Here is a 14511-nt window from a genome sequence, read left to right as displayed (position 1 = left end):
TTCATGGAGCTGGAGAAGAGACTCAGCGATTTCTCTCTGAAAAGTGCCATGCTGCAGGAGGTGCTGCTGGGATTCAAAGGTGAATTGGAGTCTGGGGGTGGCGTCTCCTCTGGTTAGAGTGACCCTCACCCTGGGGAGGAGTCGGGGACTCTAGTGATGTCACAGATCCTCGGCTCCATCTCACAGCCCAGCTCAGCGAGTCGCCCTTCCCCATGAAGCAGCCCTGTGGGGCTGGCTCTGTCTGCAGCGGCTGCGTTATCGGCCTCTGATCTCTGGCACCATCTCGTAGTTAACACCTGTTACATTAATAAGCCATGGGGATTTCTCCACGAATGCGAGGGCCTGAATTCTCACCTCTCCGATCTTCTCCTTCCCCTAGAGACGCTGCGACGGGGGCTGGGGAGCGACACAGGTACGTGTCTGTCTCTGACTGGCCATGGGGAGATTTCAGACCAATAACCATGTTAACGACAGGGGATCGCAGCCTCCAGCACCTGGAAGCTGTGGAACAATGGGAAGCGATGTTACTTTGTTCTTGCACCACTGTATTTTCAACTGACTTGTCTCTTAAATATTTTAGCTCATCAATATCACGTAGGCATTTAAAGTGTTTTGCAGTATTTTTAGTATTCATTAATTTTTTTGCTTTTACTTTAATTATTGCATTTTTTACTGACTACATTAATGTTAGGAATTTTATCTTGCAGTTTTAATTGCAGTAATATTAATAGTGTTTTTAATTAAGTTTACGTAGTCTGATTTTAAAGCTTTTTTTTAAAAGACCACTAAGGTCTTCGACAACTTTTCCTGTTTTTGAGTGGCTGCTCGATACTTTTTTAAAAAAAATACAAAGGCTGAGCTTTTTTTAAACATATTTATTTGAAAGTTTGTTAGTATAGTTAGAGTTTTTTGGCTTTTTTAAAAAAAAATATAGACTTTTTTTGTTGTGACTTTTTAAATTTGTAATGTACTCACATTTTTAACTTATAATTATTTTAGTGCACTATTTACCTCTTGTGACACAGGTTGTAGCTGATTTTTACACTTTAAATAAATAAAACAGCTATTAGCATCTAATTTTGTTAAAACAACAATTCAATATTTCTTTTTTGCATAGTCTGCACTTCTTTAAGAATGCGACGTTTGGTCCTTTTAATTAACTTTTTGCGCTAAACTTTTTTTTTATGCTTACATTATGCCTTATATTAATTTATATTTCTTGGGATGATTTTATTCATTTAAGACAGAATCTTAATTTTCCCCTCCCAATACATTCCTAGCCATCCCGATGATAATTAATTTCTGGGAAACATCCTCAGCAGAATTATTTGAATGTGTTGCACCGGAGAGTAAAGGTACAGAGGCAGTGGCTTGTGAGAAACAGGGTAAGTTTCATTACTAATCCTGCTCTTAAAAAGAAGGGTCTTTTTAGAAAATTTTTTTAACTTACAAGCACTGACAGACTTTAAGAAAGTCACTAATCACGGGAGCAATGGGTCTCTTTGGAACATATTTTAACTGACAAGCCCTTACAGCCTTTCTGAGAAACAGGATAGAATTATGGTCAACATTAACTGCAAATTAATGAACATGCATCATGAGGAGAAAGAGGAGGGAATACAAGTTAAAATATAATGAAAACAGCCTCTTAGAAAGATTCATAGATTCATAGATTCTAGGACTGGAAGGGACCTCGAGAGGTCATCGAGTCCAGTCCCCTGCCCGCATGGCTGACCAAATACTGTCTAGACCATCCCTGATAGACATTTATCTAACCTACTCTTAAATATCTCCAGAGATGGAGATTCCACAACCTCCCTAGGCAATTTATTCCAGTGTTTAACCACCCTGACAGTTAGGAACTTTTTCCTAATGTCCAACCTAGACCTCCCTTGCTGCAGTTTAAGCCCATTGCTTCTTGCTCTATCCTTAGAGGCTAAGGTGAACAAGTTTTCTCCCTCCTCCTTACGACACCATATGAAATATATCAGTTTAGTAGCAGTGTTGCCATGTCAGGGGTGAGGCGGGAGATGATTTCCCTCCCCCGCCCCCCCATCTCTTTTCAAAAGTCCCAAAAGGAATAAAAGTGGGTGGCGTAGTTTTTATTTTTTATTATTTTGTTTACTAATTAAATCCATGACCCTAAGGCCAAATTTGGCATAGATAACTTTGTTCCCACGTTTTCTTGTTCACTAAGCATAGATCTTAGTATTTTCCCTGAACTACATCATTAGCCCCCTTTTGTTTGGACTAATTTAATTTTCTGTAGTTGGTCTTATTGCACCTGTGTATGACATTCTTTGCTGAAAATAATTTAACCTACTTTTCATCAATTTGTTGCTATAGGGTATTGTAAGATCTTATGAACTTTCATCTTCTTTTTACAGTGAAGTAAGGCAGAGAGTTCAAAATGTGGGTGTTATTGGAATTAACAGTTCCCAGGGTTGGTCCATATATGCCATTGCACTGGGCTCGTTCATGCTTTGTCCGGATACAATGTAGCACTCTCTTCCCATGCGTAGTCAGTGATGATACAAAAGAATGATCTAGGCTGGTGTTTCTCAGCTAGTGGTTTGCCACCCCCGGGGGCTCAGGAAAGGCAGTCAGGAGGCTGTGAGATGTTGAGCATTTCATTATGATCTAAAGCAAAGAAAATCTCACTCCCCCACTCCTGCACTCCCCTGTTCATTGTGGTCAAGTGTTCTCTGTCAGCCTCTTGAAATATATGTTATATATAGACTCAGCATAGATACATGTTGTATTCTTACTTTTTTAGTAAATGTTTGGGGATCGGAAAAAAATTGACTTCCAATAAGTGGTACTTGCTTACTTATTTCAGCTGTGAAATTAGGCAGTTTGCAGCTGTGCACAGTAACCCTTTCATTGCCTGTATCACAGCCAGCGAGACTGAAACCCCTGCGGTGATTAGTAGAGATGGGGACGAGGCAGAAAGTTTGGATCCAAACCGGCATTTAGTCATGTCAGCCATTGCAGGAGAGCAAAGGAACCCAGGGATTGTTGGTTACTAACTCTTTCAGGCAGAGGGAGGGGAGAGGGTAAAAGAGAAGACAGAAAATGAAGGAGAAATAAGTGTGTATGTGGGGGGGGGAAGGTCCCAAGCTCCCAAACCTGCCCACATCAAGTCAATAAGTCTAAGGCCAGAAGGGACCACTGGATCATCTGGTCTGATCTCCTGTCTAGCACTGGCTGCCAACACCACCCAGCACCCGTCCACTAAACCCAACAGCTGGAGTGAGACCAAAGTCTTGCAGCCCCCAGGAGACTAGAATCTTACATGCCCTAGGCAGAGAATAGGAGGGACTGAGGTGCACCAGTGCTCCAGGCCCCTGCAGTGGCAGGGAAATGGTTAAGTGAGATATTTCCAGGTAATCCTAATGAGTGCCCCGCACCCCACGCTGCAGAGGAAGATGAAAACCCCCCAGGTTACTGACACCCTGACTCATGGGGGGAATATTCCTTCCCCATCCCACCTATAGTGATCAGCTAAGCCCTGAGAGAGAGTGATTGATGTCACCTCACAGCCCTAGTCCACCTCGCCCAATATTCTGTCTTCTTCTCCAGCCATTCCTGAAGCTTCAGAGGAAGGAGATTAAAAACCCATCTCAAAATACATTGGAGGAAAAATATCCCTTCCTGACCCCTGCGAGTTGTGGCCCTGAAGCATGAGGCTGAGGAACATAATACATGAAATGGAAGTGAGCCCCACTTAATGTTCCACTATTTGTCTCTATTGACAATGGCTTCCATCTTAATATCACCAGCAAACTTCATTTAATTTACTGCACCAGCACTGGGCAGACTTTGTCCTGTCCCTGCCTCCGCCTGCTCCCCAATGTTGGGGGAGTTGCCCCCAGGGTTTTAAAACTAGCACAGTGGGTTTAGTGCTGCTGGGAGGGGTTGGGTCTGCGCTGTGATAAAGTGATGGAATATTTTCCCAGCATGCGAGTCAGAAACATCTTGTGCAGGGAAAGGGCCGGGGCAAATCATGATGTGACAGGAACTAACTTCTGAAATCTTCCCTGTCACCCTTCTCACCCTGACAGGCGGCAGAGTAACACCCACCTTTGGCTCCAGATTGTCCCAGCCTCCCACGGGACAGGGAAGGGAACTGGCTGTAGTGGAGCCAGTCCAGGTAGGGATTATTGCAGGGCCAGTGAGTTCCTACTGGAGGGAGAGGGGCAGGAAATACTGAGGTCCTGGAATCCTTGGGGTAGCTCAGTCTGGAGGTGGGATGGGGGCGGGAAATACCCAAGGTGGAGAAAGGGAGGGGAACAAGGCATGTGACAAACTTGCTGGGAATTGTTTAACCCAAGTCCTGGATTCCGGGAACAGACCCATGGGGTTTGGGGGAGGAAATTATCCTATTTGTAGAATGGGGCTGGTGGGGGAACACTGGACAGCGCTGGGAAAATGTATCCGATTCCCAGTGCAAGAACATAAACCTACTCGCCAGAGGCTTCTACGAGATTCAAAGGAGGGGGGTGGGAGGTTACCCACCAGTGTGGCCTAGAGTAGATAATCCCCCCTTCCTTCCAGCTGCTGGCAATGGGCAGTCTGTTGGGATTCCTACTGGGGAGCCAACCCTGGAGCCTGCTGGGGACCCCATCCCCTGTATCAGCCTCTGGCTTGTAGGTGTGTGATGAATGCGAAGACCCTTCCCCCTCTCTCTGCTGGGAGGGATGAGGGGATCTCTATCTCGCCTCCTGTTTTGTCTCCTGGCTGCTCTGAGCAGGGTGGGGGTGGGTCTCTGCTCACAGTGACCCTGCCAGAACTTCCATTTGATTGACTCCTCTCCACCATGAATAGTGGGGCTGTGACTGAGGCAGCAGGTACTGAGTGTTGGACTCTTGCTCTTTCAGGGGCCGGTGACCTTCGAGGAGGTGGCTGTGTATTTCACCAGGGAAGAGTGGGCTCTGCTGGACCCCCGTCAAAGAGCCCTCTGCAGAGACGTCATACAGGAGAACTATGAGAATGTGACCTCGCTGGGTAAGGATTCCTGTCCCCTCCGTTCTTAGAAGGGGAAATGAAGAGTTAAGGTTCATGCCACTCCCACAATGCCATCTCTACTGTGCCCTGTCTCAGCAACAGCCCATTGAGTGCATTGAAATGGGGCAGACGAGGTCCCTCAGGCTTCACATGCATCTCCCTTCATATCACAGTCACAGCTCTGCCAAGCTGCTCCAACTACTCCCTCCACCTTCCAGTTACAGCTACAGCTGACCCAGTGCACACAGCTGGAGGGCATGTGGATAAATGCTGGTATTCCCATCTGTGAACACAACACAAACAATGGAACATTCTTAGTCCTTCATATCTACTGTAGAATCATAGATTTTATGGCCAGAAAGGGCTATTAGGTCATCTAGTCTGACCTCCTGTATAACACAGGTCATCGAATTTCATCCTGTTACTGCTGTACTGAGCTGAATACCTTGTGTTGGACTAAATCCTCCCCCAGAAAGGCATCCACTCTGACTTGAAGACTTCAAGAAATGGAGAAACCGCCACTTTCTTTGTTAGTTTGTTAACCTTTGCATCAGCCTTACTGAGCCATTCCCAGTGGCTAGTGCCAGCTGCAGGGCTGGGGCAGAGTTAAGGTTGCATTTTAGGGATGGTGTGTATATTAACTCTTCCTTTTCTGGTTTTCAGAGGTTTAAGTTTAGCCACCACCCACCTAGTGGAAAGGCATGCAGCAGCACTGGGCAGCCTGTACTCGGCATTTACATAGTTTATGGGCATTTGATTCTCATTTATTTAATAGACCTTTTTGGCACTCTGTGTCTGCATGAGAGATTTTGCCGGCATAATTCTGTCAATTAAGGATGTGGTTTTTCGCATCCCTAACAAACAGAGCTCTGCTGACAAAACTTTGCAGCTCAGAAGAGGCCAGAGTTTTAAAATCCACTAGCAGACACTGTAAAATATTGCTCTCAGCCCTGAAATTTTGGAATCGGGGGAAACGTCTAATAGGAACTCCTTCAGAATACAACCAAAACACACAATACACATAGTCTGAAAGTTAACAGTGGCATGGCTCCAACTCAGATGAATGTGTGTAGCTCAGAGGCAGTGGCCACAGCATGTTCTCTTGACCCAACCAACCAATGACTGTGAGAGCAGTGTGAGGTTCCTATTCAGGAGTTCTTGGGTGGCGGGGTAGGGGGGAAGGAGAGCAGGGAGCATGGGAGGGGAGAAGATGATGGGGGAGCTAGTGCTTGTGGGGTGCCACAAGGTAGGGCAGGCTGAGTGTAGTGGGCGGAAAGGGATAGGTATGTGGAAGACTAGAGGGAATCAGGGAGGGATGGGTACCATGGAAGGAAGAGGAAGTGAGGAATCAGAGACAGAAGCTCCTGGGAAGAGGTAGTGTGGTGGGTTGGGGGAGTGGGAGACTGGGAATGGAGAAACGGGTGTGGAGGTCCCAATAGTAGTGCTATTGGAGGGGGAGGATTGGGTAGGAGATCTGGGATACTTGGAAGTGGAAAAGACTGAGGATATCGGGAAGGGGATGGGGAGTGGTTGCTCCAAGGAGCAGGAAGGATCTCGTGGCAGTGGGAAGGGAAGGTTTCAGGGAGGCAGATATTCGGGGCCCTTCACTGAGAATGCTTTTCCATAGTCTTTAATGACCTCTCCCTAAGCAAAGCTCAGAACCAGTACTCCATCCTTATTCTTCTTGATCCGTCAGCCACTTTTAATACCACTGACCATGGTCGTCGTCTTGACAGCTTGTCTTCTTCCTGGCTCTCCTACCTCTGTAACCACTTCTTCAGCGTGTCCATAGGAAGATCGTCCTCACCCCCACTCTGGTTTTCTGTGGGGGTTCTACAGGGCTCAATCCTTGGTCACTTCCTCTTCCTCTGCACTTTATCTCTGGAAAATCTCACCCCCAAACACAAATTCAGCTACTGTCCGTATGCTGATGAATCACAGATATACCGCTCTACTCCAGACCTGTCTCCTTCTGTCCAAACTGAAATCTCAGCCTCCCTCTGATGACTACTCATGGATGGCCAGCCATCAACTCAAGCTCAAATGTTGATAACGGAGCTCTTAATTCCCCAAACCAGCTCCCCACCTCCTTTCTTGCTGTTCACTCCAGAATTAGCTGATGGAATCTCAGAGCCTGTGGGGGGAAGGCTTAACATAGTGCCCATCTTACAAAGGGGAAAAAGGAGGAGCTGGGGAACTATAGATTAGTCAGCCTGACCTCAATACCAGGGAAGCTACTAGAGCAATGTATAAAACATTCAATTTGCAACTACCTGGAGGATGAAGGGGTAATTGATAGCAGCCAGCATGGATTTACTAAGAACATAGCATGACAATCCAGCTTGATATCCTTCTTTGATAGGGTAACTGGTTTGGTGGATAAAATAGACCTGGACTTCAAAAAGGCTTTTGACACAGTCCCATGAGTAAGCTGGAGAAATGCAGGAACTCCCATTAAGTGGATATATAATTGGTTACACAACCGCAAGCAAAGAGTAACTATGAACGGAATGAGATCAGATTGGAGGGATTTCTCAAATGGGGTTTCACAGGGATCTGTTTTGAGTCCGGTGTTATTTAACCTCTTCATTAATGACCTGGATGTAAGAATAGAGAGCATACTGATCAAATTTGCAGATGACACAAAGCTGGGGGGGGGGTTGTCAACACTTTGGAGGATAGAGCAAAACTTCAAAGGGATCGTGATAAATTGGCGAACTGGGCTATAGACAACAATCAACGAAGACAAGTGTAAGGTGCTACACTTCGGGAAGAAAAACCCAATGCACAAATACTGAATGGGGGATAACTGGCATGGCAACAGCACCGCTGAGAAGGATCTGGGAGTTGTGGTGGATCACAACCTCAACGTGAGATCAACAGTGTGATGCTGCTGCAAAAAAGAAGCAAATGCATTAACAGCAGCATAGCATGCAAATCACAGGTGGTGATAGTACTGCTCTACTCAGCACTGGTTAGGCCTCAGGGAGAGTTCTGGTCCAGTTTTGGTCACCTGTGACTAGCTAGGATGTTGAGAAACTGGAAAGAATCCAGAGGCAAGTGACAAAGATGATCAAAGGGATGGAACGCAAACCAGTGAGCAAAGGCTGATGGAACTGGGTGTGTTTAGTTTGGAAAAAAGAGTAAATAGGGAGGGATATGATAGCGGTCTTCAAATACTTGAAAGGCTGTGTAAGCATGCGTGGCCATCCCTCCTGGTCTGTCTCTGAGGGAGGCCAGGCCTCCTCGCTGTCGTGCTCTTAGCACTGCAATCAATTAAGGGGAATTAGCAGTCTTCAAAGCTCAGGCCACTTGATCCAGGCTGAGCAATAGTTAGTCTATGGTGCCCGGCCCTCAGGCAGGACTGGGCACTGGCAGTCAGTGCTCTGGCCTGCAATCAGGGCAGAGCTGCAAAGTCTCCAAGCCCAGGCCCTCAGCCAGGGTGGGGCAGCAAACAATTAGGGGCTTTGCCCAGGGCAAGCACCAAACAGTCTAGGGCTCAGGCAGGGGCAAGAACTGAATAGTCTAGCGTCCTAGCTCGGCAGACAGTAGATCAACACAGGCCTCCTGGCCGAAGGTGAGGAGGCTACCACCCCATGGGCAGGGTGGCAGGAGGTAGGGAGACCCAGGCCCATCTGACTCCACCGGGTCCGAGCCCAATGCCCTAACAGTGGCGGTGTAGTCTGCCACTGGATCAGCGGGGATCCGCCCACAACACCCTTACTTAGTGTCAGGCCAACACTCAACCAGACAATGGTCTAGTTTCCCTGGGCTACTTCCTACAATCCCCAGGGTTTGGTACCTCTGGCCTCCATTTCCCCAGGGTCGGTGGTCTGTTTGTTGTTTGTTGGCACCTCGACTGGCCGGCAACCCTGGGAGCTCTGGCCAGTCCTCTGGCGGCCGCCCCAGCAAGTCCTCGGTGTCCCACTCCAGCAGTGGGTGATAAGCGTCTGTCTCCCTCAGCAGCTCCAGCCCAATTGAGCTGCAGGGCCCTCATTTTGTAGTTCCACTTCCTGTCCCGTCCCTCAGCTTCCGGAGGGGTGGAGGTGGCTTTCCTGGCTCTGACGAAGTGGGTATTCACCCACGAAAGCTTTATGCTCCAATACATCTGTTAGTCTTAAAGGTGCCACAGGACTCTCTGTTGCTTTTTCCTGGCTCTGTAGCCCAATGGGCGGGTTGTGGTCCCTGCTGGTCTTCCTCGCTACAGGCTGCCATACAAAGGATGGAGAACAGTTCTTCTCTCTTGTCACAGAGGGCAGGACAAGAAGGAGTGGGTTCAAACTACAGCACAGCAGATTTAGATTAAATCTCAGGAAAAAACTTCCTAACTTGAAGAACAGTAGGACAATGGAACAGACGCCTAGGGAGGTGGGGGAAGGTTATTCACTGGAGGTTTTCAAAAGGAGGCTGGAGCCATCTGTCTTGACTGGTTTAGTCACAGCAAATCCTGCCCCTTGGCAGGGGGTTAGACTAGATGACCTTTGTGGTCCCATTTAACTCTATGATTCTATGGGGAACTGGGGTTCGCCCTTTGCAAAAGCCAAACCTAGCGTGTCGCCCATTAAAGGTATGTCTGCACTGCGTCTGGAAGCTGCCTCCCAGCCAGAGTCCATGCTGACTTACAACGGTGTAGGTGCTGTAGATTGGGCTGTACCTTGGGTTCTAAAGCCAGGGGTTGAGGGGGGTGGGTGGGCTGGATGGTCTGAGCTCCATCAAAGTAATGTCTCCACAGCCATTTTTAATGCACTAGCACGAGACCCAGCCTGGAATGCGGCCAACTCCCTGATGCACTGTAGACATACCCTAAAGTGGGCAGTCCCAAGGGAGACTGTATGAAGGCTGGGTCATCTAACTCCCTGTAAATCCATGGCCCAGCCACCTCCCTTGGCACCCTGTCACCCTGCCTTAGTGGGTCACAACTGAGGATGCCAAATTCAGGACGAACTGCTGAGAAATATGGCAAACACAACCCAAAACTAGTGGTTATTCTTTTATAAGTTCGACCAAACCAGCCACAAAAGTCAACTCCTGTTTCACCACACTGGCTAACAAGAAAACATAAAGGCAGTTTTCTCAGGCATTCCAGTTCTTATAACTCCAGCAAAAACACTGGATTCAGAGATGAGTGGTTCTTTACAACCAGTGTCATTAAATAATAGGTTCTTCTGATCCCAAAGGGCCAGCCACTCCCAGGTCAATATACAACTTAGATCTTACCCAAAAATCACACTGGTGCTAATCCTTTAGTATCTAAAATCTAAAGGTTTATTCATAAAAAGAAAGAAAGAAAGGTGAGAGTTAAAATTGTCTAAGGGAATCAATTACATACAGTAATAGCAAAGTTCTTGGTTCAGGCTTGTAGCAGTGATGGAATAAACTGCTGGTTTAAGTCAAGTCTCTGGAGTACATCCACAGCTTGGATGGGTCATTCAGTCTTTTGTTCAGAGCTTGGGTCTGTAGCAAAGTTCCTCCAGAGGTAAGAAGCAGGATTCAAGACAAAATGGAGGTGTTTCCAGGGCCTTTTATAGCTTTTGCCATGTGGAGGGCATCCCATTGTTCTTACTGTGGAAAATTACAGCAACAAGGTGGAGTTTGGAGTCACATGGGCAAGTCACATGTTCATGCCCAATTTCCCTCCGTCATTGCAGGAAGCCATTACCTACATTCAGACAGCACATTTACATGACAGTCCATTCAGTGTAGATGGGCTTCTCCCATGGTCCATTGTCAACCAAGTGTTTCTTGATGAACTGCTTAATTTGAACAGTCCCTCCAAGATGTGCTAGCTAGCTACCTTGTAGGCATTACCCTGTTATGCTTATAAGAAGCACAAGGGATCTTTTTCACAGGAAAAGGCAATACACCACATTTATTGAAGATAAAACAATTGGCATATACATTCAATCACACACCACACACACACACTGTCCCGCCAGTTGATGTTATAGTTACCAGTCCAGATCAACCTAGTGGCCAGCTAGGTTGATCATGGGTAGGAGGAGCTGAGTTCTGTCGGTCGCAACGTGATCCTCTGGGGAAGTCTTGGCAGAATCAACCCAAAGTTTCATGGCAAGGCACCCAGTTTATATACTGATTTTCCTTCACTGGGACCAATGAGTTTTGCACCGTCATGCTGTAATCAATTGTTGTTTGACGAGTGCTTGTTTTCTTAAATTGTCCTTCTCATCCTTTATCTTTATCTTTCATCAAGTTCCTCAGGGAGTTATCCCATGCTGGTTTTGATCACAGCTATCTTGTCCCACTGATAGGTGCCTGTCTCATATTTAGAGTCGTCAATCTGCCCTCCTGTGACATTTCAATAGGGGCGTGTTGCAGCCTCCTGGCACCCTTGCATCTGTCTCCAGTTCCTCCCTTGTACATCTGGCTCAGTGATGGCCTTCACACTTATCTCTTAACACACGTATTCCTCATTCACACACAAAACAGAATTAATTTACACAACATTTTGAACAGGAACATCAAATTGCAATGCAAAAGAAAACAATCATGGCATTGGTTTACTTATTTGAAAATGCTAAACCTACAACAAATTGGTGACCCTCGAAGGTCTGTTACTGCCTTGAAATCAGTCCAGACACAGGGCAGGTCCACACTGGGGCGGGGGATCGATCTAGGAAACGCAACTTCAGCTACAAGAATAGCGTAGCTGAAGTCGACGTTTCCTAGATCGAACTAAATTTACTTACTTCGGGTCCACGCAGCGCAGGCAGGCTCCCCTGTCGACAGCGCTTCCTCCTCTCGGCGAGCAGGAGTTCCGCAGTCGACGGGGGAGCGCTTCTGGGATCGATCTATCGCGTCCAGATGAGACGCGATAAATCGATCCCAGAAAATCGATCTCTACCCGCCGAATCAGGCGGGTAGTGTGGACCAGCCCACAGATTCTGGCTGATGTATCTCTACCCATTGGCCCATTAGGCCATTCCTTTTCTTATTCAAAAAGGGGGGTGGCACAATATGATCAAATCATACACCAATACATTTAATACATGCTACATTCTTATTCTTTATCCTTCATTCTAAATTATATAAAATACAAACATAAAATTCTACTACTACATATGGGGGAAGAGTTTGGGGGAGTTCAGTTCCTGGTTTTTATTTGACCTCTCTACAGCACTTGTGTTGATTTGGCCTTCCCCTTTCCATACCTGTTTGAGGTTTCTGTCTCTATCACAGCAGGTGATGCAATGGTATGTGACAAAGAGGAGCAGAATTCTCAGAAGGAAAATGTTGAGCAAGTGGATAAACACAGAGCATTATCGCAAAGATTGAAAAGGAATGTGTCCAGGAGTCATGAGCAGGGAAAATCCTGTGAGATTCAGCACAGACCAGAAAAAGAACAGGGAAACCAGCCAGGGGAGAAAGTGTGTAAATGTATTTCCTCTTGGGGAACTCAGAAGGACCTCAAGGAAACCACAAAACAGCAGGAAATCCTCAGGAGAAAGAGAAAAAATACATGCACTGAGTGTGGGAAAAACTTACGTGACTATTCAGCCCATGTAAAGCATCAGAGAATCCACACAGGGGAGAGGCCCTATGAATGCACTGAATGTGGAAAACTCTTCACTAAGAGCTCAGGCCTTTCTGAACATCAGCGAATCCACACAGGGGAGAGGCCCTATGAATGCAGTGACTGTGGAAAATGCTTCACTAAGAGCTCAGCCCTTTCTGAACATCAGAGAATCCACACAGGGGAGAGGCCCTATAAATGCCGTGAATGTGGAAAATGCTTCACTAACACCTCAGGCCTTTCTAAACATCAGCGAATCCACACAGGGGAGAGGCCCTATGAATGCAGTGACTGTGGAAAATGCTTCACTAAGAGTTCAGCCCTTTCTGAACATCAGAGAATCCACACAGGGGAGAGGCCCTATGAATGCAGTGAGTGTGGGAAAACCTTCAATCGCAGCTCAAACCTTATTACCCATCAGACAATCCACACAGGGGAGAGGCCCTATAAATGCCATGAGTGTGGAAAATGCTTCCTTAGCAGCTCAGCCCTTTCTAAACATCAGAGAATCCACACAGGGGAGAGGCCCTATGAATGCAGTGAATGTGGAAAATGTTTCACTAACACCTCAGCCCTTTCTGAACATCAGAGAATCCACACAGGCGAGAGGCCCTATGAATGTCGTGAGTGTGGGAAAACCTTCAATCGCAGCTCAAACCTTATTACCCATCAGACAATCCACACAGGGGAGAGGCCCTATAAATGCCGTGAGTGTGGGAAATACTTCACTAAGAGCTCAGCCCTTTCTGAACATCAGAGAATCCACACAGGGGAGAGGCCCTTTGAATGCCGTGAGTGCGGAAAATGCTTCACTAACACCTCAGCCCTTTCTAAACATCAGAGAATCCACACAGGCGAGAGGCCCTATGAATGCCGTGAGTGTGGGAAAACCTTCAATCGCAGCTCAAACCTTATTACCCATCAGACAATCCACACGGGAGAGGCCCTATAAATGCCATGAGTGTGGAAAATACTTCACTAAGAGCTCAGCCCTTTCTGAACATCAGACAAACCACACAGGGGAGAGGCCCTATGAATGCCGTGAGTGTGGGAATACCTTTTCTTGGCACTCAGCCCATGTTAGCCATCAGAGAATCTGCAAGCGAGATCAACACCATAAAAACCTCTAGGGCTATCCATACTTTTTTTCTTTAATATTTTTTCCTGATTCCCACATAGTAACTTTTAAAGCTGCTTGAACTGTTTGCAGCACCGTTATCCCTCAGATTGTCCAGTTGAGTCGTCCATTTTTTCCTTTTGAAGTTCGCCCTGTTTTGAGGTTGACCCATTTGTCCTTTCTATCAACTCAGTTGTCCCATGAGTAATTCGAGTGTGCCCTTCCTATCAGGAGCCAGAGAGCATCACATTTATACTGTTCCTCCTATTGCAAAGTTATTGTTAGAATCACCAATGATACAGATTGTATCATTGCCAGTTGTTCTCACATTACTCTGGGTTCTGCTGAAGAGCAGTTATATTGGGAACTTTTCATATTATATTTAAATGAAGAGAAGCAGGGGAAAAATAGTCATTTCAGCCTCTGTGACACTGGAAGGTGATGGGATGACTCAGAGATTCCCTCCTTCCCCATCAATCCAGAACTGTTACCTTTTGTCTGAGCCATGCAGAGTTTATCTTCATCACATTCTATCCATCCACTTCTCAAAGTGTCATGTGATGAAGCGTTCTCAGTTGTCTGTGCTTGGAGATGATACCTTGACTTCTTTAATCCTATATCAGAGTCGCTATGACTGGAGATGAAAGTGTTAAGGGGAATTCAAATGGATCCCAAACACAGTGTGATCATTTGGAGTTTAAGTCCAGGTTTCATCTATTGGTAAAGCCACTTCTGGCAAGGTGGCTGTTTTTTCCCCATTATGTGAATGCTAGGATAATAAAAATGTTGTAAAAACATAACTGACTATTGAGACAGTGCTGAGTGAAGTATGTTTGAATGGATCAGAGGATAATGT

General features: G+C 46.4%; 1 protein-coding gene across 1 annotated transcript; it reads left to right on the top strand.

Annotated features, from left to right (window-relative positions):
• LOC135889379 (zinc finger protein 3-like) lies at window positions 1-13668 on the top strand. The gene is made up of 7 exons (XM_065417248.1): window positions 1-79; window positions 380-412; window positions 1281-1385; window positions 4065-4153; window positions 4881-5007; window positions 12205-12811; window positions 13566-13668. The coding sequence occupies exons 1-7, from the start codon at window positions 4-6 to the stop codon at window positions 13666-13668; spliced, it is 1140 nt and encodes a 379-aa protein (XP_065273320.1). The 5' UTR covers window positions 1-3.
• Window positions 13669-14511: the final 843 nt, after the last annotated feature.

Source organism: Emys orbicularis, chromosome 15, assembly GCF_028017835.1.
Source record: "Emys orbicularis isolate rEmyOrb1 chromosome 15, rEmyOrb1.hap1, whole genome shotgun sequence".
Taxonomy (NCBI): Eukaryota; Metazoa; Chordata; order Testudines; family Emydidae; genus Emys; species Emys orbicularis.
This window is presented reverse-complemented; position numbering and strand designations above follow the sequence as displayed.

What these genes read in the sequence shown, in the direction of transcription:
- LOC135889379 (XM_065417248.1), top strand. Translation starts at nt 4, where the DNA reads ATGGAGCTGGAGAAGAGACTCAGCGATTTCTCTCTGAAAAGTGCCATG. An exon ending in CTGTAGTGGAGCCAGTCCAG is followed by an intron (nt 4,154 to 4,880) that starts GTAGGGATTATT and finishes TTGCTCTTTCAG; the next exon opens with GGGCCGGTGACCTTCGAGGA. An exon ending in TGAGAATGTGACCTCGCTGG is followed by an intron (nt 5,008 to 12,204) that starts GTAAGGATTCCT and finishes TCTCTATCACAG; the next exon opens with CAGGTGATGCAATGGTATGT.